The 23,448-nt window shown below is 37.7% G+C and overlaps 1 protein-coding gene across 2 annotated transcripts in view; it reads left to right on the top strand.

The window, feature by feature from the left end:
• The window catches only part of SYNE1 (spectrin repeat containing nuclear envelope protein 1), a 304,124-nt gene that overhangs the window by 211,434 nt on the left and 69,242 nt on the right, over positions 1-23,448 (top strand). For both annotated transcript variants that reach the window (XM_082048748.1, XM_082048747.1), the window contains 15 exons: positions 423-584; positions 1,879-2,073; positions 5,696-5,869; positions 7,805-7,996; positions 10,986-11,120; positions 11,700-11,806; positions 13,255-13,405; positions 14,244-14,378; positions 14,535-14,690; positions 15,580-15,789; positions 17,316-17,417; positions 19,119-19,238; positions 20,726-20,926; positions 21,599-21,772; positions 22,212-22,343. In XM_082048748.1, coding sequence (XP_081904874.1) covers positions 423-584; positions 1,879-2,073; positions 5,696-5,869; positions 7,805-7,996; positions 10,986-11,120; positions 11,700-11,806; positions 13,255-13,405; positions 14,244-14,378; positions 14,535-14,690; positions 15,580-15,789; positions 17,316-17,417; positions 19,119-19,238; positions 20,726-20,926; positions 21,599-21,772; positions 22,212-22,343 — 2,346 coding nt within the window. The remainder of the gene's footprint in view (positions 1-422; positions 585-1,878; positions 2,074-5,695; positions 5,870-7,804; positions 7,997-10,985; positions 11,121-11,699; positions 11,807-13,254; positions 13,406-14,243; positions 14,379-14,534; positions 14,691-15,579; positions 15,790-17,315; positions 17,418-19,118; positions 19,239-20,725; positions 20,927-21,598; positions 21,773-22,211; positions 22,344-23,448) is intronic.

Raw genomic sequence — 23,448 nt, 5'->3', positions numbered from 1 at the left:
AGTGCAGTATAATCATTCAGTGATGTATGAAAATGGTCCAAGTTTTGATATTATATAAATTTTAATTCTTTGCAGAGGCACAGTAGCTATTATGAGGTATTAAGAGCAATGTATCAAGCAAATTGTTCACATTCTCATCTTTGAGTGCATAAAATCTAAAATAAGGCATGAGAATGTGTCTAGGTTTTCCCTGCTTAGTAAAGTGATTTTTTTTCAGTCACAGAACCTAGAATTCAATTGATAATGTTTAAAAATATAAATATTTTTAATAAGCATGTTTTGCTTTATAATTTATACTTTTGAAAACTTGTTGCGGGTTTTATGTTTTAGTCTTATAAAGTCATCTTTAGGGATGTATGAAGCAGAAGAAAGAGCAAATCCTGTGTCATAGCTCAGAATTTATACCTTTCATTTCTTTTCAGATCAGTGAAAAGCAGCGTACTCTCTATGAAGCTCTTGAGCGTCAACAAAAATACCAGGACACACTCCAGTCTATATCCACAAAAATGGAAACCACTGAGATAAAACTAAATGAGAGTCTGGAACCAGCCAAAAGCCCAGAGAGCCAGATGGCTGAACATCAGGTAAAAACTTTTATATGAGAAATAGAGGGAGACCATGCATTACCTGTATATCTTTAGGTCCTTTTTTTAGGTAGTGGCATTCTTCACGATGGATGCCTCAAAAATATGCAGTAGCTGTAAGAACTTTCTCTGTTAACAGTATTTCTTGCCTTTCTGGACTTCCCACTATTCTAAAGATGGTATAATGGGGATTCGTCTAATAAGGAGTCTTTCAAAAAAGCAGAATAAATCACAAGAGTTTGTCCAATCAAAATTTTCAGCAAAATCTTTTATCAAAAATTGTGTTCAGTGACATCTACATATATTGTTCTTCAGCATTAGTGCTACTGGCATATATAAGATTATTTATAGTGTTCTCAGATTTACTAAGCTCATAACCAATACTCATGCATTGTAAATTGATCTAAATACAGTCTTTGCTTTGTTAAACAAAATAACCAAACTAAAGCACACAAATAATTCCCTCCCAAGGAAAATCTTGAGAAATGATGCTTTGAATAATAAGAGAATACTTTACCAGTAACCAGTCTGACAGATGATCAAGTCGTAATCATCTAAGCCTTTTATCTGATAGTTTTAAATTATCTGGTGGGGCTAGTTGTGATTTCAGTTGAAACCTCGTGACCTGAAAAGGATAACATTTGACTTTCCTAGCACCACCAGATGTCCTGTGTATCCAGTGTGTATGTGTATCCAATGTGTACTATCAGACTTGAAAGTAAAGTATCTGCTCTAAGATACTGTTAATGCAGCATCCTTTTGTAGGTATCTTGGAAAGTGGTTAATCAGATAAGAATGATAGTGGGAACTTCTTTTACACCATGGAGTTACATATGCATGCTTAAATATATTGCTGGATATTCTTTGTCCAGTCAGTAAGTTTCAGGCTGGAAGTCCCTATTTCTCTCTCACAAACACACACTCACTGACTTGTTCATCATCTTCACTATATCTACTAGATTAACCTCCAGAATTATTTTGTTTTAAGAATTAATCGGTGTGTGTAATATTTTCAAAGTAATTACTTCTCATGATATGTTAGAAGTTTGCGATAAGTAATTAAATCCATATTTCATTCATTAGATGCACAGTCCTAGCTTAAGCATCTGAAAGCAGGACTCAGTCCTTCTGAATTCTGACTGCCAAACCAGAGGTGATATGTTGCACTATTCTGTGTTCCTCATGCTCCCTTGAGACAATCATCTTGACTTTTATATTAAGTTATGCCTCCTGAGGTGCTTTCTTCATACTGATGAATGAAGCAAATGCTTTATCTGCTCTCATTTCTAAATAGGCTTTGATGGATGAGATTTTAATGTTACAAGAAGAAATCACTGAGCTTCAGACGTCATTAGCACAGGAGCTGGTTTCAGAACCACTGGATGCAGAAGCAGCTGATCAGCTGGCATTGCAGTCCACGCTCACGGTCTTGGCAGAACGAATGGCCACGATTCGAATGAAGGCATCAGGAAAACGACAACTGTTAGAGGTACAGGAAAAAAAAAACCTCTAGAAGCAGGTCTTTTGGACCACATTCCAGATTTTGCAAGGTGCTTTTCGCAGAGCTGTACTTTCACCAAATCCTTAGTCACCAATGAATGCTGATATTTTAAAAAGTCATTTTCAGTTCTGCTCTTTTCTTGCAATGCCTTTCACTAATAAATCACTGTTATTTTTAGTGAGCCTCTCATCTTAATGCTAGGTGATAATTAACCAGAGGGATCTTGGAAACACAATACAGGAGTCATTTTATATGTATACTTTTTTTTTTTTTTTTTTTTTTTTTTAGTGTCCTCATGGACATTTTCTCAATAGGTTCCCTTGATATTCCTTCCTCCTCCACAGGAGAAGTAATGGAGTGCAAGTGTTAAAAGTTATATTATCTAAAATAACCTTTTGATGAGTCACCTATCCAAACTGGGAGACAAGAAAAGGGGAAAGCTTAAAACATGAAATTATACCAAATGATTGCATTGTTGTCTATGCTTATCTTCTCAGTGATTTGCATGTGAACTTTTATTTTGGAAGATGCACCGCTTTATTTCTTTGTCTACCCGCTTTACCAAAAATCCTTTAATACTAAGATGATTTTTAAAAATATCCTGTATATATAGGAAAGTTACTGTGTATATTACACAGGTGAGAAAATCTAGTCATGCTTAAGCTGGCTACAGTTTGTTTGAACATTGCAGGGCAGCTTTATTGCTCTACTGGTAAGTACTGCAGCAGTGAACTCATAAACACAGCAGCTGCTGCCTTTGTGATTTCCAGCATTAACTGATTCTGAGAGACATGAGTGAAAATTTGCTCTGTCGATCTACCTGGATTACAAGGGAGTCCCAGGGTACATCAGCTGCATTAGTCCTGTGCAGTCAGCTGAGGCAGTGAACAGGTCCTTAGGAAATATCTTTATTATTCTTAAAAAATTACACTAAGCGTTTTCTTCTCAAAAGAAAAATGGCATTTAATTAAAAATAAGGAACTGCGACTAGACTAGAGATCTGACTGTTTATAGTTTGCACACCATACAGGATCTTACAAACTTCTGATAGTACGTAGGAGGAGCTTCTAATTTATAATTTTAAGATAAAGCATGAGTCAAATACTACTCTTAACTATGGCTGGGATTCTGACAGTTACTTTCATACAATAGCACAGGTATTCCCCAATAATCCTGGCTAAGAAATATGTATGGTATGTAGGTAATATTCAGTAATTTAACCTGTGCACTTTGTAGCTCTGATTCCACAGATAAGATCTTCCAGAACACTGCAGGAATGTAAATATAGAAATACAGATAGAACAGGTAAAAAAAAAAGCTTTTGCTGCTGAGGATGTGGATTGACAATATTGCTCTTTCCATAGACCTAATTTAAATAATTAGATCTTGAGAACTGTTTGACTCTGGATTCTTTGAGACATTTAACAGTTATCACTATTCTTTAAATTATTCTAACATGCAGTTATTAATATTTCCATTAAAATTAAGCATTCGGAAAAGTTGTAGAAGCACTTATCTATTTGAGGCAATTACCCTGCACATGCAGGTCTGAATTTCCTTACTGCACATGTACTTGACTTAAGATTCTAAGTATGCTTTTAAAAGCAGCATGTCTTAGCTCGGACCTATAAGGTGTGTTGTGAACAGAAGTATGGTAGGTTGACCCAAGCCAGTGGCCAAACACCCACTGTGCCTCTCACGTCCCTCTCCCATGGGATGGGTTAAAAATAGACGGCAGACAAAAAGACTCACGGATTGAGATAATGACAGCTTAATAAGGTAAGGAAAAGCTGTTGTGTGGAAGCAAAGGAAAATAAGGAAGTCATTCACTGCTTCACCCTCAGCAGGCAGATGTTTAGCCACTTTCCTGGAAAGCAGGCTCTCAGCACATGTAGCAGTTCCTTGGGAAGGCAAATGCCAGAAGCAAAAATGCTCCCTCTCTCACCTCCCCTTTCCCTGGTCTTTTGTTGCTGAGCATGATCTCATATGGTGTAGATTATCCCTTTGGTCAGTTCAGGTCAGCTGTCTTGGCTCTCTACTCTCCCAACTTTTTGCCCAACCCTAACCTGCTGGCCTTTTTTAGGGACAGTTGGAAATAAAGCCTTAATGCTGTGCTAGCACTGTTCAGCAATAGGCAAAACATTGCTGTGTTATCAACACAGTTTCAGCCACAGTTACAAAGCACAGCACTGTACAGGCAGAGATGAATTTAACTCCATCCTAGCCAGATCCAGTACAATCTCCTCCCCTTGTTCCTTACCATTTGCAACATGCTTAATTCTGCATTATCTGATACATATAAGTATCCTCTGACTATCCCATTCTATGCATTTCTTATTATCAAAATCCCTTCTACTCTCTCCAGAGCTCTGTATATCTCTTTTGCTGGAGAGCCCAGAACTGGACACAGCACTTAAAGTGTGGTCTCACCAGAGTTAAGTAGAGGAGGAGGATAAACTCCCTTTGCCTGCTGGCAACATTCCTCCTAGTGCAGCCCAGAATACCATTTGCCGCCTTTGCCACAAGGTCTCATTGATAGCTCATGTTCAACTTAGTGTCCACCAGGACACCCAGGTTCTTTTCTGCAAAGCTGCTTTCCAGATGGTTGGCCTCCAGCAAATACTAGTGCTTGGGATTGTTCCTCCCCAGGTACAGGACTTTGCATTTCCCTTTGTTCAGCTTCATGAGGTTCCTGTCAGCCCATTTCTTCAGCCTGTCAGGGTCTGTCTGGATGGCAGCACAGCCTCCTGGTGTATAAGCCATTCCTGCCAGTTTTGTGTCATCAGTAAACTTGCTGATGCTCATAACTGACCTCTCACTAGGCTTTTTGCCACTAATCACCACTCTTTGGGGCCAGCTGTTCAGCCGGTTTTCACATTCATATGGGACTATTAAAGGGTGAGCGAGCCTTGCTGATCATTCCCTGTCTGTCCAATGGATGGACCAGCTGATGAATGAAGCCAGGGAGTCTATGTTGCTGCGATGCTGTTGCTGCTGCAGCCATTGGAGCTTAATGCCCACAGCATAGGGAGCCTCCAAGAGGCCAGACAAGGTAGACAGCTCCTCGGTCTTCTCTTTACCCACAGTGGCTACACCAAAGGCCCACCAGTACACTGTTGGGTCCCTGAAGCACCTCTCTTCTGCCTCTCTTGAGAGACTATAAGGCAATGTGACAGCCTGCTGCTGCCAAACAGCACAAGGCTGCTATCCTTTCCCTGCAACCCAACCCCAGCTCTATGTTCCCTTGTGTCTTTCTCCTGAAGCAAACAGTGCTGTGCTAGTTGAGCAAACTGAATCAATGTGGGGCAAATGCAAAGGAGAGCAGCAAGAGGAGGCAGAAAAGGCCTCACCTTTAAAAGGTTGTAATAGTAGACATCCACTGAAGGAAGAGAAAACACAGTGACTTAACTGAAACAGAATTTACATCACCAGAAAAGCAAGTTCAGTGATTGAAAGCAATATTTTTTTAAGGTTTTCCAACTTCTGAAAGAAAGGGTTTATTATGGATTAAAAATACTATATAGAAGTTGTGAGTGACAGAGACAGAAAATATTTTAAAGTGATTGTTGTTATTTGTTTAGAAAAGGTAAAATATAGTTTGTACCTCTAGGAAAAGCTGAATGAACAGCTGGAAGAACAGCGGCAAGAGCAGGCTCTTCAAAGGTACCGTTGTGAAGCTGATGAGCTTGACCACTGGTTACTCAATACCCGAGCAACACTGGACACTGCCCTGGTTACTGCTGAGGAACCTATGGACATGGAAGCACAGCTGGTAGACTGTCAGGTAAAATTATCAGTCTTGTAATGTTAAGATGAACAGGATGGACATAGTTTTTTGTGAATGAAGAGACACATATGGAACGTCAGTGTTAAGGCTATTATTGAGTGGAATGAGCGAGCATATTAATAGGGAAGAATTTCTGAGCTCCTTAGTACCTCATATATGCTCAGTTAGCTTCATCAATTATTTGTGAAATAAGATGTAGCCTGTTTTTAATTTCTTATTAAAGATTGCAAACAGTGCTTTAGAAAGAATGTGTAAGCATAGCAGTAGAAAAGCAAGATATTCTGGCTATGAGAACATTTGAAGCTCTACAGCCTTCAAGGGGATTTTGTTTTGTTTTGCCAGCCTTGTATCCTCTTCACTTATTGTTTTTTCTCCACTTAAGCTAGAGTTGTTGCACAGCTCACTTGATAGGTATGAAAACACCTGCAGTCTGCTTTCCGACTCCTCCTTTTTCAGCTGAAGAACACACACTCCCACTAGCAGTGGTGACTGGGAGAGTGTTGTGTTTTCTCCAGGAGTAATCCCTATAGACATTCAGAAGTAAAATATAATCATCAATAGTTACTATTTTTATGAATTTGATATTAATCAACCTAGAATACCAAAACAACTAAGGAAAAATGTGTTGCTGGAATAGGAGTAATTGCATATACTTTTATTAACAGGACTTGGATCAGTCATGACATCCAGGTTCTCAAATTAGTGGAAGTTTTCCATTTTTAAATATGAGTTTACAACTGTATGATCATTATAATTAAAATTACAAGAAAAGCAAGAGGTAGATGGACAAAATATCGCTTTTCATATTAAAGAATTAGGATCTTGACTATTTTAGGATAAATGGCAATCAAGTTTCATATAAATCAGATGAATTAAACACCTAATTAAATTCCCACCAACACCACTTCATTATTGGAATTTTCAGTCTGCTCAGCCTCAAGTATTCTTTCAGCACCTGTCCTTGGGAGCTGTTTTTTTGTATATAGATAAACCATGTGAACTCAAACAAAGCAGTAATTTTAAAAAAAATATAATCTGTAGGAAAGTCAAAATTAAAAAGAACAGTTAACTTTGTGGAAAAGTTAATACTGCTGTCCTTTTGCTGATTCTTAAAATCTTAATAGAGTAAGTTGTTTGTTTGTTGGTTTGTTATTTTGTTTACAAAAAAAAGTCCTTTATTTTTTCCACCCTTTAGAGACTCTGCCCATCTCATCCTGCACACATTCCTTCAAGACCAATATTTCTAAGTTTATGCTTGATGGTTGCTATGGCAAAAATAAACATTTGATTTTTTAGCAAGAATTGTATGAGCTTTGAGTTTGGAAGTTCAAAATATGCTCTATGTCTTTGATACATGAATGGTTAATGGAATCTCAGGAAAGTAGCTTTTGAGAATAAACATGCCAGAGATTTGTCACTCTAAGTCTCTCTTTAGACTAAAGAGGATTATACAGAAATCCGTAAGTCCATCACACACCAATCAGAAAGAGCAAATAGTGAGAAGAGAAGCTTATCAACGCAGCCAGAGCAACACATAGAAGTAGGTAGGAAGCATTTCACTGAACACACATGAAAGAAAAGAAGTCACTCTAGCTATGTGCTCTGTTTCTTCTCATTATGGACGTCAGTCTAGCATATTAGGCACCGTTACCTTTAATGTACAAATAAAGAGCATCTCCTCTACAACAAATGCTTTGTTTCAAATAACTTTTTAATTTCCTATTTTGAAAAAGGTTGCAAACAGAAATGGCAAGCGCAAACATTTGCAAACCTATTCCTCAGGTCTCTGAAAGGGCCTGGAAGGCAAAGTAATGATAATCTGACTTGCCCTTAGCTTGACGACGGGTGAGGAAGGCCACAGGTTGTCTTGCCAGAAAGCGCGACAGATGCTGGAAAATGTATGAATTTGGCTCTTTGTTTTTGCTACTGCAGAACATGTTGGTTGAAATAGAGCAGAAGGTGGTAGCCTTGTCAGAGTTGTCTGTACACAACGAGAACTTGCTTATGGAGGGGAAGGCTCACACCAAGGACGAGGCAGAGCAGCTGGCCGTGAAGCTCAGGACACTGAAGAGCAGCCTCCTGGAGCTGCAGAGAGTTCTTCATGACAAACAGATCAACATTCGGGTAAGTGGCTCTTTCCAGCTGGCTTCGCAGTGGGCAGGAGGTTGGGGGATTTCATAGAAGTTTTGTGCAACTGGGAAAAGGAGCAAAAGTATTTTACTGATTTAGTTTGATCTATTTGACTTTAGTTAGTAAATGGAATTACACAATAAAGAACTGCCTGGCAAGCTTTAGCTTATCATTTTCAAGTTAATGACACCTCTTCATGGTGGAACTATCCTAACCTCACTATCTCACTGAAAGGACAGTGGTAAAGTATATAGATAATTAGCTTGGTCTGCATATACCCTATTCCTGTTATGAGTCCTTTTAGATTATGTAGGCTCTAGGGCAGGATCCCTCCCCTAACAAAAAAACAATCCTAACTACATGCTTTCTTCCATACAGTGTGCACAATGCAATGAAAAGATAACATCAAGAAAATAGAATATTTTTAAATATGGATAATAGTGGCATCATAACACCAAACAGAATATTGTATAAACAAAGATACATTTAACCTCAGTCTTGTCCTAGGTTTCGATTCATAGCAGCATTGGTCTGCTTACTGTCAGTATTTCATTTTATTTAATAGTTGGTTTTGGTCATTCTTTAGGTTAAACTAGCATGTGAAGAACCAAATACAGACAAGAAACCCAACCATGTAATGTGACTGACTGGTTTTGAATTTGCTTGCCCTGCTGTGACTCCCTTCCCCCACTTTTCTTTTACTTCTTTTCTGGGCTTTGCTGTGCAAATTAAACATGATAAGCTTCAAAGATTTCTAGCTTGTAATGCAGATTAAAGTCTACTGAGAGGTTAGCTTGAAAAGTCACTTGACTTGCTAAGAACTATTTTTAGTCCCAAGCAGCTAGAACATAGCTTCACCAAAAAAAAACTCCACACCCAACAAACAAACACCAAAAACAAAGGAAAGAAAAAAATGAGGTATTTATTCCTATTGCCTATAAGATGAAGTAACTTTAGTGTTATTCTTGCATATTAAATCTCATGATTAGGCAGAAGAAAAGTGTTATCAACAGCATCTAGGCATATAATGATCTATTCTGATCTATTACTTGAGAAGTGAAAAGACATCACAGACGTTTTTGCTTCATTTTAAAGTATGCATGCTGCATTTAAAATACAATGGTGTGATTTAGTTTTAAAACAGCTTTTTAAATGCTTTTGTAATAGTGAAAATAACAGCACAATAATTTCCAGATGTAGAATATGAATTATTTAAGATGCTACATGCCTGCAAGACTTTAGTTTCTTTATGAATTGTAAACCTTTTTTGGACTCCACTTATGGATTGTGAACCAAGTTGAACAGTTATTGTCGCTAGGGCATATCAAATTTAGCAGATAATTTTTACAATTTACAGAACAATGGTCCTTTTGCATTTTTAATAGAGTAAAATTCTAATCCCTCTTTATCCCTCACATAATATTTTCTTTGCCTCATCTGATATTGTATAATGACATTGTTCACACAGGGTTGAACCACATCAGCTTTTCTAGGAACTTGTTCCTACAAAGTACCAAGGTTTGTCTGCAAGCTGAATCCTTAGTTGAAACAAAGCTATTCCACAGAACAAGAGCTAATGGTTCCTTCCAGCTTTAGATACCTGCTTGCTTGTTTTGCTCCTCTTCCAGTTTATGTCCTCTAACACTAATCAGTCCTTTCAATTCCAGTATACTAATTATTCCTCAAAACTGAAATCTTACACCTAACTTCTACTATTTAGCCAAACTCTACCGTTTAGTGCTTGATGCCAGGGACACTGGTGGCACAGATCCATCCCAGCTGTTAGTATGAGGAGTACCAGCTGAGGTACAAGGGGTTTCCTCAGCCACCTTTGGCCCTGCTGGGCTCTGCCTGATTTGAGACAAAGGCTCTCTGGATGGTGGAACATGAACCTGTTTTTGTTTTGGGAAGAATTCTGTAATGTCTGAACCATTTGCCACATTTACCCTATTTAGATTAAGAGCTGAATCATGGGCAAAATATAAATCCTACAAAAATGAGATATATAGACAAAATGGGAGAGGAATTAAGCCCCAGCTTTAGCTCTTGAAGCTGAAAAAAAAAAAAAAAAAGGCACAAACTCTACACTTATTGTGTGTCTGCAAGTGAATGTAATATTAAATAAATCCAGAGAGGTGTGTGGATCTAGGTAGCCAGACCTACAAGTCTGTCTTTAATATTAGGCCTAGTGTATTAAAATTCCTGCATTTGAATGCGCTGTCTGCTAAAGTAATTTATACTTACAGCCGACAGGGATTTCAGAAGTCAAGAACTTCGTAAAGCAATTTCTGGAACTATTAAGGAATTTGCTCTTTCTTTCTTTGTTTACACAAGGAGCCTGTCTAATCACTCATACTGGAAGAACATAATGATAGAAGTATGAAGAGAAGGGACTGTTGCTTTTCTGTTCTATTATAACATTCTGTGGTTTGGTCCCTCTTATTGTCTTTACCATTCACATCATATAACCTGCTGTTAACTGACTGTGTTTCTGCCAACCATGGACAGAGTTGCGTACTTCTTGATAAATAAACTTTGACCAGAAGGATAACCAGCATTCTCTTGTTTTTAGTTAGATTTAAAAAATGGCTTTAATTAGACTAAAAGCCTGGCAGAAACAACCCAGTGATTCCCTGCATTGCCGGTTAAAGCTACACCCTCCATTACAGATCAATGCTGTTTCTTAGGAAAATCAGAACAGTCTTCAGAAACACATCAGTCCATGTTCTGTGATCTCTGGTCCCTGATTCTGCTAAGTGCATTGGTGCATGTTTATTTTTACATTTTTAGGGGTGCTTTCTTGCTGGTAAGGAATGACCAGTAGAAGTCAGAAATCTAAGGTTATTACTCACGTCAGAATTTTTGTGAGCCAGCAACTTGAGAGGTGGAAGGTGGCACTACATGTGGTTTTCAGTTGGTGAGCTGGACCTGCTTTCTAGCAGTGTAAGCGATTTTGTAAAGTCTTTATTTCTTTCTCTTAAAGCAGAGTTCATTACAAGAAAAGGAGGAGAGCGATCTGGACTTTGTTTCCTCACAAAGCCCCAGTGTCCAAGAATGGCTGGCACAAGCAAGAACCACTCGCTCACAGCAACAACAGAACACCCTGCAGCAACAGAAGGTTGGTGTTTTGCATTTCTCTTACTCCCATCTTTAGATTGTGCTTGACAGTGAAGCTGAGCCATTCGTGTTAGTGTTTCCTCTGAAATCTTAATTTTTACCAGGTTTCTTAGTTCTTTCGTAATGATTTATCTGAGCTATTTGTATCTGTATCTGTAACAGCCAGGCGGAGTAGACTTCCTGGGTGACCATGGTCAACTCATATTATCACTTCCATTGTCCATTAGTAGAATTGAACTGAAGCAACCCTTAAAGTTATTCTAAGGAGAGATGATGGTATTTGCTCAAAACAGTAATCAACATTGTCTTTATAAGCAAAGATACACACATTATAAGGTATATTGTGTTGCATGATACACAAACATCCTCACTAGGTTACATTCTAGAAACTGCATTGCATTAGTTAATTAGTTCTCTGTGTCCCTGAGTGGAGATTTTGCACTGCTTTTGGTGCTCAAGCAAGCCATATCAGAAATAGCTCATCTATCTTTGCACGACAGTTGCACAAAGTAGACTTGTCCTTCCCAGACAAAAACAATCTGCTTGTGTTTTGTTTTGGTTTTGTAACTTTGTATATTAGGAACTGGAACAAGAGCTAGAAGAGCAGAAGAATCTGCTTCGGTCAGTAGCGTGCCGTGGAGAAGAAATCCTAACACAGCAAGGTGCTCCAGAAGGCCTATGTCTAAGGTATGATTTCATGTGTTCTTCTGCCAAGTTCTATGATTGTGCCTTGTCATCCTTATGTTTACATCCTGCTTCTGCATATAATCCTCTAAACTTTGTTTTTGTAGTTTTATGTAGCACCTAGGATACTGGAGTCCTGGTTTATAGTTCAGGGGTCTGATGACATTATTACAAAAATTGTTTTGTGCTAACAAATCATCTTCAGCATTTTGAAATTCCTTTTATTTGTCCTATCAAGTACCACACTAAAATTACAAACTAGGAGGATTCATTAGAAAAGCAGTGGATCAGTTACTATTGCTTTATGATCCAGCATTGGTGTAAATCATAGCTAAACTCTGAAGCGTTGTAGTCTGCCATTGTAACCAGATCTTCCCAGATGAGATACTAATTGCTTAATTTTATTTTTTCTGCAGTTAGTAAATATTTTTCTTTTCAAAGCCTTGTCTTTCAAATTTCATCTCAGATCTGTATTTTGTTATACACTTGCCCATTTGAGGGAGAAGTAGATGTCTACAAAAGCCTTGGCTCTGACTGGGAGAGACTTCTGCCCTAGACAAGGCAGAAGAATACTGCTGATGCGGACCTTCGGGGAGCAGGAAGGGAAAGCTTTTGGGAAGAGGAAGCCAGGGTGAACATTATCAGCTTAAGAATCAAGTAGCAGTCAACCCTTTAGTTAAAATACTTCCTTGATGTATCTCAGTAGTAATGACGACCTTTGTGGCTCCTCCAGCAAGGTCTAGAACATGAAGGTAGTTCAGGAGGCAGCAGAACTAAGACTTATGCACAGGGAATGTAAGCTGTACTCAGTAAGTTCTTTTCCTCAGCATTTGTGTGAATTCAGTTGTATTTCTGTTAATTTGGTTGCGTTTGGTTTGTTGTTGTTTTTTTTTTTAATTATAATGCCAGAAAGTACTTCTTATTTCCTATTGTTTGAGGCTTCCTTCTGTCACATGATGTTATAGTGTAGAAACAAACAAAAAAAAAATCAAACAGAAAATGCTGAATTTCATTCACTGTTTACCAAAGCCAAACTCATATGCTTGTCCTACATTAAAAAGTTAGGATATGTCTGGCATTTTGAGAGAGGAGGTGAGGAAGGAGTCAGAGAAAATATTTTTTTTATTTCATGCTTTGTAGTAAAGTTTGTTTAAAGGTTACGTTTCAATGTAGCATATATTCAGTCTCTTTTGAGGTTTTTTTTTTTTTACTTAATATGGGTGCTTACAACTCTGAATAGTTTCTTAGAAAGTACAGTTTAGCCCATAGGACAAGAACTTCTTGCTGTTACAAACCAGCCTTTGTCTTATTATCTGAAAAAAAAAAAAATCAAAGCTTTAAAAAGCAGCACTGAATTTAAATGCAGAATTTCCTGATTGAAAGAGGAAATAAATCATTTATATAGTTACAGCTTCTGTATTTGTTAAGCCTTTATGCATCTTCCCATTCAGTGAGAAGCCTAATACACTCTCTGAGGAATTAGCCTTGGAGGGTGAGAAGCCATCATCTGAAGAACAGATGAAGGTGAAATGGGAAAGCCTGAACCAGGAATTCAATACTAAGCAGAGACTGCTCCAGAAAGCTTTGGAACAAGAACAGCCGGTAGTTATTTTTAATTTCTCTTCACGTTTTCTCTATGAAAGCAGTTATCACAACACGAGATTACAATATGTGCATAGCAGATGCATTAAGGTGATGTAGTTAATACAAAGAATATGGAACAATTTATTTTTGTGACATCTTTAAAGCCATTAAATACTGGCACTATCACTGGTCCTGTTCAAAGTGATCTTAATTGCACTACCATTCAGGTGAATAAACTAGAAAAGAAGAAAGGGCTCAGACAAAATTTTGATCTACTTGTCTGACCCAGGATAATTCTGTAACAAATCATCCCTCTGGAATTGACCAGTAATCTGGCAACAACTTATAGGTAAAACTGGTATTTTCAGTTTGAATGTATTAGTTATGTTCAATTCTTGGTCTTAGTGGATATGTGACAAAGAAGCAAGTGATTTCAGTCACAGAATTTTTACTGAAAGAAACAGGGATTAATCAACTAAACTAGTGATGATCCAAGATCTGTATTAAAATACATCCTCCATTTTATTGTTAGTAGACCCAGACCCACTATTCTTTATATAACACTATATTCAAATGAGCTTGCGAAGTTTGAAATATCTTGTATTCATTCAATAGTATTTAATTATTTTTTCAGTAAAAACAAGTCATTGCTAATTCTGGCCACAAGTATTTATCCCGCACTTCTAGTGAACCTCCTGTTGAGCAATCCTTTAGTCAAGATATCCATGACACAGAACAGTCATGGGAGGACCATGAGCATAATTTTGTATTGTCCTCTGTCAGTGGTAGGATCTGTATCGCTGGATTTTGTACCCTGTATATGGTAGAAGCATCCTAATTAATACTCCTCTCTCAGCAGTTTTATAGCAGACCAAACAGACTGATATCTGGAATGCCTTTGTATCAGGAGGAAGGACAGGGTGCAGATAAATCCATAGTGTCACCAGTACTGGTTGAATTGAATCAGGCCTTTGAAGATGTGTCACCTGAGGTAACATTTCAATTATCTTTACATCTGTCCTCTAGCACACTTACAATGGAATTGCTTCTAGCTTCCACCTGGAAATCCAGCCCTTTCCCAAATATTAGATATTAGAAGGAGTATCTTGTACTTCTGCTCTGGACTTCTCTGGTTCCTTTTGCCCAGGCTGGACAGGTGGAACAGAGCCTGCTTCTTGAACAGAAGCTGTATGATGGTGTCACAGCCACCTCCTTGTGGCTAGATGACGTGGAAGAGCAGGTCTTTGTTGCTACAGCTCTGTTGCCGGAGAAAGAAACAGAAACATACCTCTGCAAGCAAGAGGTAAGGAATCCATGAATAGGACTTTCTTTAAATTGCCAATAAGGATGCATTTTATATGGTGTTTAGGAAAAAAAAAAAGTTAGAATCCTGGATAAGTGACATATTGCTGTCATAATCTCTATGTATGCTGTTACTGGTAGAAGTAACTTTATTGACAATGTAGAGAAGGTTGCAGAAAGCAGCACCAGAGCCAAATTTTGCCTGATCAGAAGAGAACTAAACACAGAGTCTTTCTTCTATTTAATTTCTTTGCTAAGTATTAGGAAACACCACATTGTTGAAATTGAAATGAAGTGAAAAAGAGTGTGGAATGTTCTGGGATATAGAAACAGTACAAATTCATCAACAGGAAATGGGGAGAGAGAGAAGGAGGTGGGAAGGGAAGGAGCAGGAGTTGGGAGAGAAGGAGGTGACAGGACAGGGGGTAATGGTTTTAAACTGAAAGAGGGTAGATTCAGACTAGATCTAAAGATAAAAAAATTTAAAATGAGGGTGGTGAAACACTTGAACAGGTTGCCCAGAGAGGTGGTAGATCCCCCATCCCTGGAGACATTGAAGGCCCGGCTGGACGGGGCTTTGAGCAACGGTCAGGTTGAATATGTCCCTGCTCATTGCAGGGGTGTTGGACTAGATGACCTTTAAAGGTTCCTTCCAACCCAAACTATTCTATGAGTCTACATAATTTTATTTCAGCACTTGTTTTCCTCAGAGTAGTCTGAGGTCTTTTTACTAACAGAGGTACTGTAGCTGCATAACTGTGGCTAGTGTGTGTATATTAACAAAGTAAAAAAACACATCACTGCAAAACTGACAATGCTTACAGTGATTGATGTTTGCCTGCTTTCCAAAATGTCTGATTATCACTTTGTTTTGTTTTCTACAAAATCAGTCTCTTGCCAAAGAAATCAAAGACATAACAGAAGAAATGGACAAGAACAAGAATTTATTTACTCAGATATTTTGTGAGAATTGTGATTATAAGGATATTATAGAAGACACTTTAAATTGTCTCCTTAGAAGACTGACCTTATTGGAGTCAGTAGTAAACCAGAGATGCCATCACATGAAAGGACAGCTCCAGCAAATAGTGACTTTCAAGGTATGGTGCTCATCTCAAGGAGTTAACAGGGGTATGATATCAAATGGAGATACAAAGATTCTCAAAGCAATGAGAGTTTTTGGTACCAAATGAGAAGAACAAGGTTGTCACAGATTTTTATTGAAAAATCAAACGTCTTCATAGGCTGTGCAAAGCTTGGCACCCAAATAATGATCCAAAATTCAAACTCTCTTCTACAAGTCTTATGGAACTCATGCAAGTATTGTAAAGTGATAATTCATCCCATGCTTTCTCACCCTGCTGGGTGACTTCTGTTCTCAAGTGAGACAAAAGCAACTTTAGAGTTCCACTCTATCTATTTTATAATTTTGGAAATGATAGAGTACGCTGTTTTTATTAGCTGAGATAAGGTAGAAAACATAATTCTGATTCCCACCTTTCTGAACATCTTTAAGCCGTTCCATTACTCTATAAGAGCTTGTGTCTCAAGCCGCCTTTGTTGAGCAAAGCAGAAAAAATGAAGATAAGTGGAGAAATGTGCACTTTTAGAATTTTTTTCAGAGTTCAGAAATGCTTTCAGATCTTACTTGGTTTCTACCTTCTCTCCTATTATTATCGTATAAAACCTCCAGTGTGGTTTAGTGTTAATGAAAAAACATAAATTACAGAAAAAAAGAAAAAAGAAAAGAAAGGAAAATAGATTCCTGGTGTCTTTAGACATAGGTGATTACTACAGGATTTTTTTCCAAACTCCATAGCCTTTCCTCTGCAGTAGACAGGAAAAAAATTTCAACATTTTTCAATGAAAGGCCTTCCTTTGCTGAAAAAAAGCAGACAAATTTATTAGAATCCTGTGCATTATTGTTATACCAGAGATATTTAGTATTTAAAAGAAGTACTGCATGGGAAAACAAAACAAAAGAAAAAACAAAAACAAAAAAACAGTAATGCACTCCTTATATAGTGCTGGAATTCTTAGAAAAATGTGCTGATAAATTTCTGTTGGGATGAATGCATGAAAATAAAAAATTAATTGATTGGAGCTTGACAAAATGTTTTTTAGTATTTATATGTCCAGTCTGATAAGGTAATCTAGAAGTTGTCATGTCTGGTTAGCCCTGCAACATGTTGGAGCCTTGTTTACTTCTTTGTTGTACTTGCTCAAGTTTGTAATGAAGAAAGCTTCCCTTAAAAAGTAAAGCCTAGCTTGTTTACAAGCATATGTGATTGAATAAACTTCACAAGAATAGCATTTTCGTTAAATGAAGTTAATGAACCTTGTTAATTAATCATCTAATTGTAAGGCAAAAGCAGAAGTGTGTTGACAGTTTATGTTCTGAATAGGAGTTCCTTTAGCTTTTAGCTCATATATCCAGTTGTGGATCTTCAACAATGTTAAATGTTTTGCACTGACTAATTTTGGTGCTTCCAATTTTGAATAGATTTTATGGCTCAGTGCTGACATTATAACATTGTGATGCTTAAACATTTTGGAACACAAAATATTTTTCAGATGTTTTGTGCTGTGGTTGGCTATAATTTGTTGTTGTTGTTGTCTGCCGTAGAATGATCTGAAGGTCCTGTTTACATCGGTGGCTGATAACAAATACTTAGTTCTGCAGAAACTAGCAGAGGCAGCTGAGAGGCCAGAAACAGAACAAATGCAGGTATTATCGAATGTCAAGTACTTGGGGAAGGGTGAAGACATTAAGTTTCCATTCAAAGTATAAGTGGATTCTACAGAGTGGTTGCTTTTTAAGGGAGAATGTACGTGTTCACATAAAGTTTGTTAAAATGAGTACTTCCAAGAGTGTACTACATGTTTATAAATGTTAAAAAAAAAAAAAGTGTCTTTCTTATCTTCCCAGCTGACCTAGTTATGCCTACACTGGGTAGTACTTGAAAGATATAACATTTCAATGAACCAAAAAAAGTCTCAAGTTTCAGCTATTACACTTTATTAAAAACCAAAGGCACTTTCTTCTGCACTGTTTTATAGTTGTATTTTTACTGTTAGTCATTCTAATTTAATACAATAGTTTTCTCTTTATCAGGAATTGCATGATGAATAATTAATTTTTAATATGACAAAAGATATCCTTTTTCCTTGTTTCTGTTTTGTCAATAAGAGAAGAGAACAAAGTATGCTAAGGGCTCTTTTCTACAGATATTTCTAGTTACCCAAGAGCTACTGATGTCTGGTGCCAGCAGGTGACTTAGAGGAAGAGACTTATCCTTCAGCTAAACAGAAATATTGTGCCTTGTATACCTGATAATCAAATTTTGAAGGATTTTTAAGTTTCCTGTATGAATAAGTGAGCTGGCATGCTTTGTCTTTCTTTTCTGTCCTCCACGATGCAAAAGACTTGCTAAAATTTAACTCCTCTATGATTAACTGCCAAATAGGAAAACAACATGGTAACAAAAGCAACTGAATTGATTTGTTTCTGAACATCTACCTTCGCTGATAAAGCTTTCAAATTTAAAAGTGTTGCTGTTGGTTCAAGCTGTGATTGGGAAAGTAGAAATAAGGCCTTTAATCAGCCAGGTAACTTAACTGCCAGAAGTCTAAGTTTAATGACTGTATTGTGCATACCCCGCGTTATCAGGAGTCAGGAGTTCTACCCACGTATATTTCTTTTAGCATATTTGGATAGACAATTTCCAATAAATGACCTTAAGAGAGGACTTTCAACTACAGGAGCCTACCTTGTACTTTTAACTGAGTTATGGCTTGCACTACTTAAGCAGAGGCTCCTACATTGAAAGACCCAGGAAAGCTTGTAGCTTCCATTGAAAAAGTCAAGTTATTACCCTCATACACTTGCAAATACCAAACTGTTTTCCTAAGATGTAGTTTTGCAAGTGCAAAAGGGGATGTACAAGTCCTTCTCCTTGACAGTAATTTTGGACCTATCCTGGTCCTGAAAGGGAACTGTGCACAGCTCTTTGCTGTCATTCTTGTCTTCTGCTGTGATGGTTGTTTTCTTGGTACTCAGATATGACAAGAATGAGTGCTAATAAAAAGAATACTTGAAGGTGTTAGAACAACTAGTAGTCCTTTTGTGCTTGTACAGTATAACTAAAGCTTGGAACTTCACAGCAAAGTTTGGTATAAAATGATGTAGAATACTAAAACAGCTTGTTATTAAAAAAATAATGCCGTATTGTATTTCACTTTAAGAAGCAAGCTGGGCTCTCCCAACTTTGAATTAATACTTTTTTTTTTTCATAGTATCCTTTAAAATTTTAGCAGATTGAAAGACTGATTAAAACTTCAGGCAGAAAACAGGAAAGAATATTACCATATGGCAGCGATAGTACTGTTGTTAAACCTTCAAACTAAATCATGTAATTTTCAAATACAGGTCATACTGCAGGCAGAAGAAGGTTTGAAGGAACTAGATGCTGGAATCAGTGAATTAAAGAAGCGTGTGGACAAGCTACAAATTGACCAACCTTCTGTGCAAGAGCTGTCTAAGATCCAGGTATCGTTCATGAGTTCTATCCTAGACATGTCTGGTTATATCAAGGGTATTAGTATGCTCCTTTTTGCTGTTCGTAAGGCACTTTAGCAAAGCATATTTAAAAGCATTTCAATTTGTATAACAGATTGTTTTCTCTCTGATTCATCTGTTTTTTCTACTTTTTCAACTTTTCTAGCATCTCTATTACTAGCAGTATTAATAATAAAATCATAAGAAAACATGTTTCCTCTCAGTTCTTGTTGACTCCTTGTTCAAATAGTTAAACATGTAACCATAAGTGTTTGCTGAAAGTTGAAAGGGGATAGATAGTGAAGTGTGACCTGAAACTGGGAAACTGGTAATGTTCTGCTTTTACTAGAACATCTTATGTGTTCCTGCGTACTTCCAGTTAGACCAGGTTTTGAACACACCTAAGTAGTGGGACTCTATCTAAAGGCTCTCTGAACTAGATATATATGAGCAATTGATCCAGAACTTCTATATGGCTGTTGAAACTTCTTTGTGAGCAGTTTGATGCTGAGGCAGGGAAATGTGTTAAGAAAGATCAATGAGTTTTATGACTCAATTTTACCCTTCATAATGACATAATAATAGATTGGAAGAGAAGAAAATAGCTGAAACTAGACCATAAACTTATTAAGCAAACAAAAAAGTGATGTCAATTAAAAGTGACCAAGTTTTTACAAATGTGTCTTTTGCCGAGTTCTTTATCCTGTTGCTCTCAGAGCCTCCTGGTTTTTATTTTTTTTCCTGTCAGATTAAGTGTACATATCTCCCAGCCCATTATATCAGTTTTTAGAAAAGCCTTCTTTTTACTTTTTTGACAGTTGTGCTTCTCACAATTGTCTCTTTTAAAGTGAGGAGAGCCAGCTGTAGCTGGAACTGATAAAATTGTTCCTTTTGGCTCGTTTTGTGATTTGGCAGTATGGGCATACTTTGAAACAAACACTGCGCTTTGCCTACACTTCTCTATATTGCTATTTTATGCCCAATATGGGTTTTACTACAGGCTGTATGTATCTTGCTTGCTACCAGCAAGCTGCAAGGGCAGGAGAGGGGGACAAATCTGGTTTTGAGATGCCTGTAATCTGTAGCCATGATGGAGTCCGTGCAAGTCTCTGCATTATAAGAATCAAAATGTAAGCAGCATCTGCAGTGTGCAGTAGCCATACATCTGTTTTTTGATGGTTTAAGCCAAATCACCCTACTCCTTTGCTACTTAAGTCAAGCATTTGGAATTCTGATAACTTTGTTACCGAATGCAAGCACTTGAAAGAGTTGCATGTCTTGCTTATTTTTTTTCTCTTTAAATAATGGGTTGTTAATTTATTGATCTAGTTGATATACCTGCACAGTCTTTTCGAGCTGGAAATAGATGTTATTCTTCTAGTATTCACAGAGGAATACAGGGACAGTAAGATTGCTTCCACAAAGACACATATAAGGTGTGAAATAATAATCACCGTTGCTGCTTTTTTGCCCCCAAGGATAAGTATGATGAGCTGATGATGATCATAGGATCCAGACGGAGTGACCTGAATCAGAATCTGGCTCTTAAGAGGCAATATGAACGGGCTTTGCAGGACCTGGCTGACCTGGTAGAAACAGGCCAAGAAAAGATGGCTGGTGACCAGAAAATGATTGTTGTTTCTAAGGAAGAGGTTCAGGCTCTACTTGACAAACATAAGGTAAGAAACTATAATATATTTCAGGATTAATCATGACTATAAGCCTGGTCACAGTGAATTGCTAACCTTCTGTTCCTAAAGGTTCAGGAGCTTTTCAGAATGCTGGGTATCAGGATATGTTAAAACTTGCTGTGTTCTAAACTGGAATCAATTAACTGTTTTGACTGAATGACTTTCAAATGCTCTGTTGAAGGTGAAGCCAGGTAGATTTCATTTTCTTCCTTATTCTCATAACAAGTTCTTATTTGTGTTCTGTCATGTTACATAGCAATTTAATCAGCCACTCAATTTTTTTTTCCAACATGAATTTACATTTGCTGGTAGCACCCATGAAATATAACAAGACTTTTCCACATGTTTTTATTAGACATAATTTTTTGGTGGTACATATTTGACTTACACTATTTTTGTTTATGGAATGATAGCTGGGATGGAATTTACATGGAAAGTATCACCTCTTTCTTTCTTTAAAAAGGCCGTTGTCCTTTTTAAATTGTGTGTTTGATTTTGTGAAATGTTGGTGGAGTGAAAAGTTTGCCTAATTCTATGTAAACAGATGTTTGTACTGCTATTATCTTAATATGTTATTTTAGGGGTAATGAATTGAGTAACAATTGCACTTTCTATTTTCTATTATCTCTTTACTCTCTCCCTTACACCCAAATTTCTCAGGAATACTTCCAGGGGTTGGAGTCTCACATGATCCTGACGGAAACGCTCTTTAGGAAGATGAGTAGCTTTTCCCTCTTGAAGGACACTCGGTCACATTCAGAGCTAATGACACAAGCTTCAGCTATATTAAAGCTGGCTCATAAACGGGGTGTGGAGCTGGAATACATTCTAGAGGTGAGAATTTCTCTGTTCATTTCTGTACTGCCATCGTGATCCACCACTAGGGTATTCTAGAATGTTTATTTCCTATGCTTGGAAAATATTGGTGGACATCAGTCCCCTTTGTCATACACACAAGGTACTGATAGACTACATGTAAACTTTGCTATTTAACTGTTGTGACCTTCAGGTGACACAGGTTGTGTTCCTCTAAATTTACAAGAACTGCTTAGCTTTAGCTGACAAGGAGAACACAACTTTACCCATTCTAGCCAAAATTTGAGTTTGACACAGAGATAGTGTCGTCTTATAAGTTCACTGCACATTTGTACTGTTATTTCTGTACATTCACAACCATGCAGCTGTAGGATTTCACTTTCAGAAAGCAAGTAATGAAAATTCTAGATACCTAGATTCAATTTTCATGATATATACGGAGAATTTGTGCTTGTAGACCTGGATGCGTCTGGATGAAGATTACCAGGAACTTACCAGACAGCTGGAGTCTGTTGAAAGCAGCATCCCCACTGTTGGTTTGGTGGAAGAGACAGAGGACAAGCTTGCAGATCGGATTACACTTTTTCAGGTTGGTGCTTTTTAGGCATTCTTTATGGAGAAGTTCCATTAAAAGGACCTCTGAAGGTCATCTAGTCCAGCCTCCCACTTGAAGCAGGACAATTGCCATGGACTGGATCAGCAATGACTTTGGAAACCTCAAAAGATGGAGATCCCACAGCTGAGCTGCAGTGGCACACCACCTCCTGCTGAAAAGGTTTTCTGTAATGCCCAATCTAAACCTTCAACTTTCAGCTTGTCACCATTGTCCTTTTCATATTGTGTGGCACTACTGGCAAGCATTTACCTCTGTCATCATTTTAATTGTATTCCAAATAGCTTTAGGCCTTGGTTAAACTGACCTTTAGGTTCCTGTTTGTCCATCTAAAACAAGCACACCTCCCTCAGCCTCTTTTTAAAGGACATGTGCTCTAGGTCCCCAAACATTTTAATATATTAGCTCTACACCATACCCTGACAACTTCCTTCTTCTTGGACTTGATGGGAGGTGGGGACACAGCAGAATCAGATGCACTAGATGTGGCCTCATCAGCACCATGTAGATGAGGATAATAAAATAACTTAAGTCACTTGTTCACAGTTCTGATGTAGGCCAGTGCTGTGGCTTGCCTTATTCACAATGTCTTAATTATAGAAGATGCCAAGTTAAATACACTAGCCATTCCCTTCCTAGCCTGTACTGAGAAGGAACAGAATTTATACTTCTTGTTGAGCCTCCTAATGTTTCTTCTGCCTCCAATCTTGAGTTTGCCAAAGTGTCTCTGGACTAAGTCTGCCATTTTGTGTCTCAACCACTGTGCCTATGTTAGTGTCATCCACAAATTTACTGAGAGACCACTCTCTGTCATCATCCATGCCATTAATGAAGATGTTGAAGATGTTTGGGCTCAAATATCAACAATCTCTAGAGGATTCTGCTCACTACAGTCTGCTAGCCAGACATCAAGACATCACTAGTGTTTGAGACTGGTAATGCAGCTAGTTTTCAACCCATATCACAGTCCATTTATTCAGCTTGCATTCTCTCTGTTTCCAGAGGAGGTTCTTGTGGGAGATGGTGTCAAAGGCCATACTGAAGTCAGTCTGATCCACAGAGACAGTAATTCTGTCATAAA

The sequence above is a fragment of the Streptopelia decaocto genome, assembly GCF_964273445.1.
Source record: "Streptopelia decaocto genome assembly, chromosome: 3".
NCBI classification, from domain to species: Eukaryota; Metazoa; Chordata; class Aves; order Columbiformes; family Columbidae; genus Streptopelia; species Streptopelia decaocto.
The sequence above is the reverse complement of the archived record's forward strand: the minus strand, read 5'-3'. Positions and strand labels throughout refer to the sequence as shown.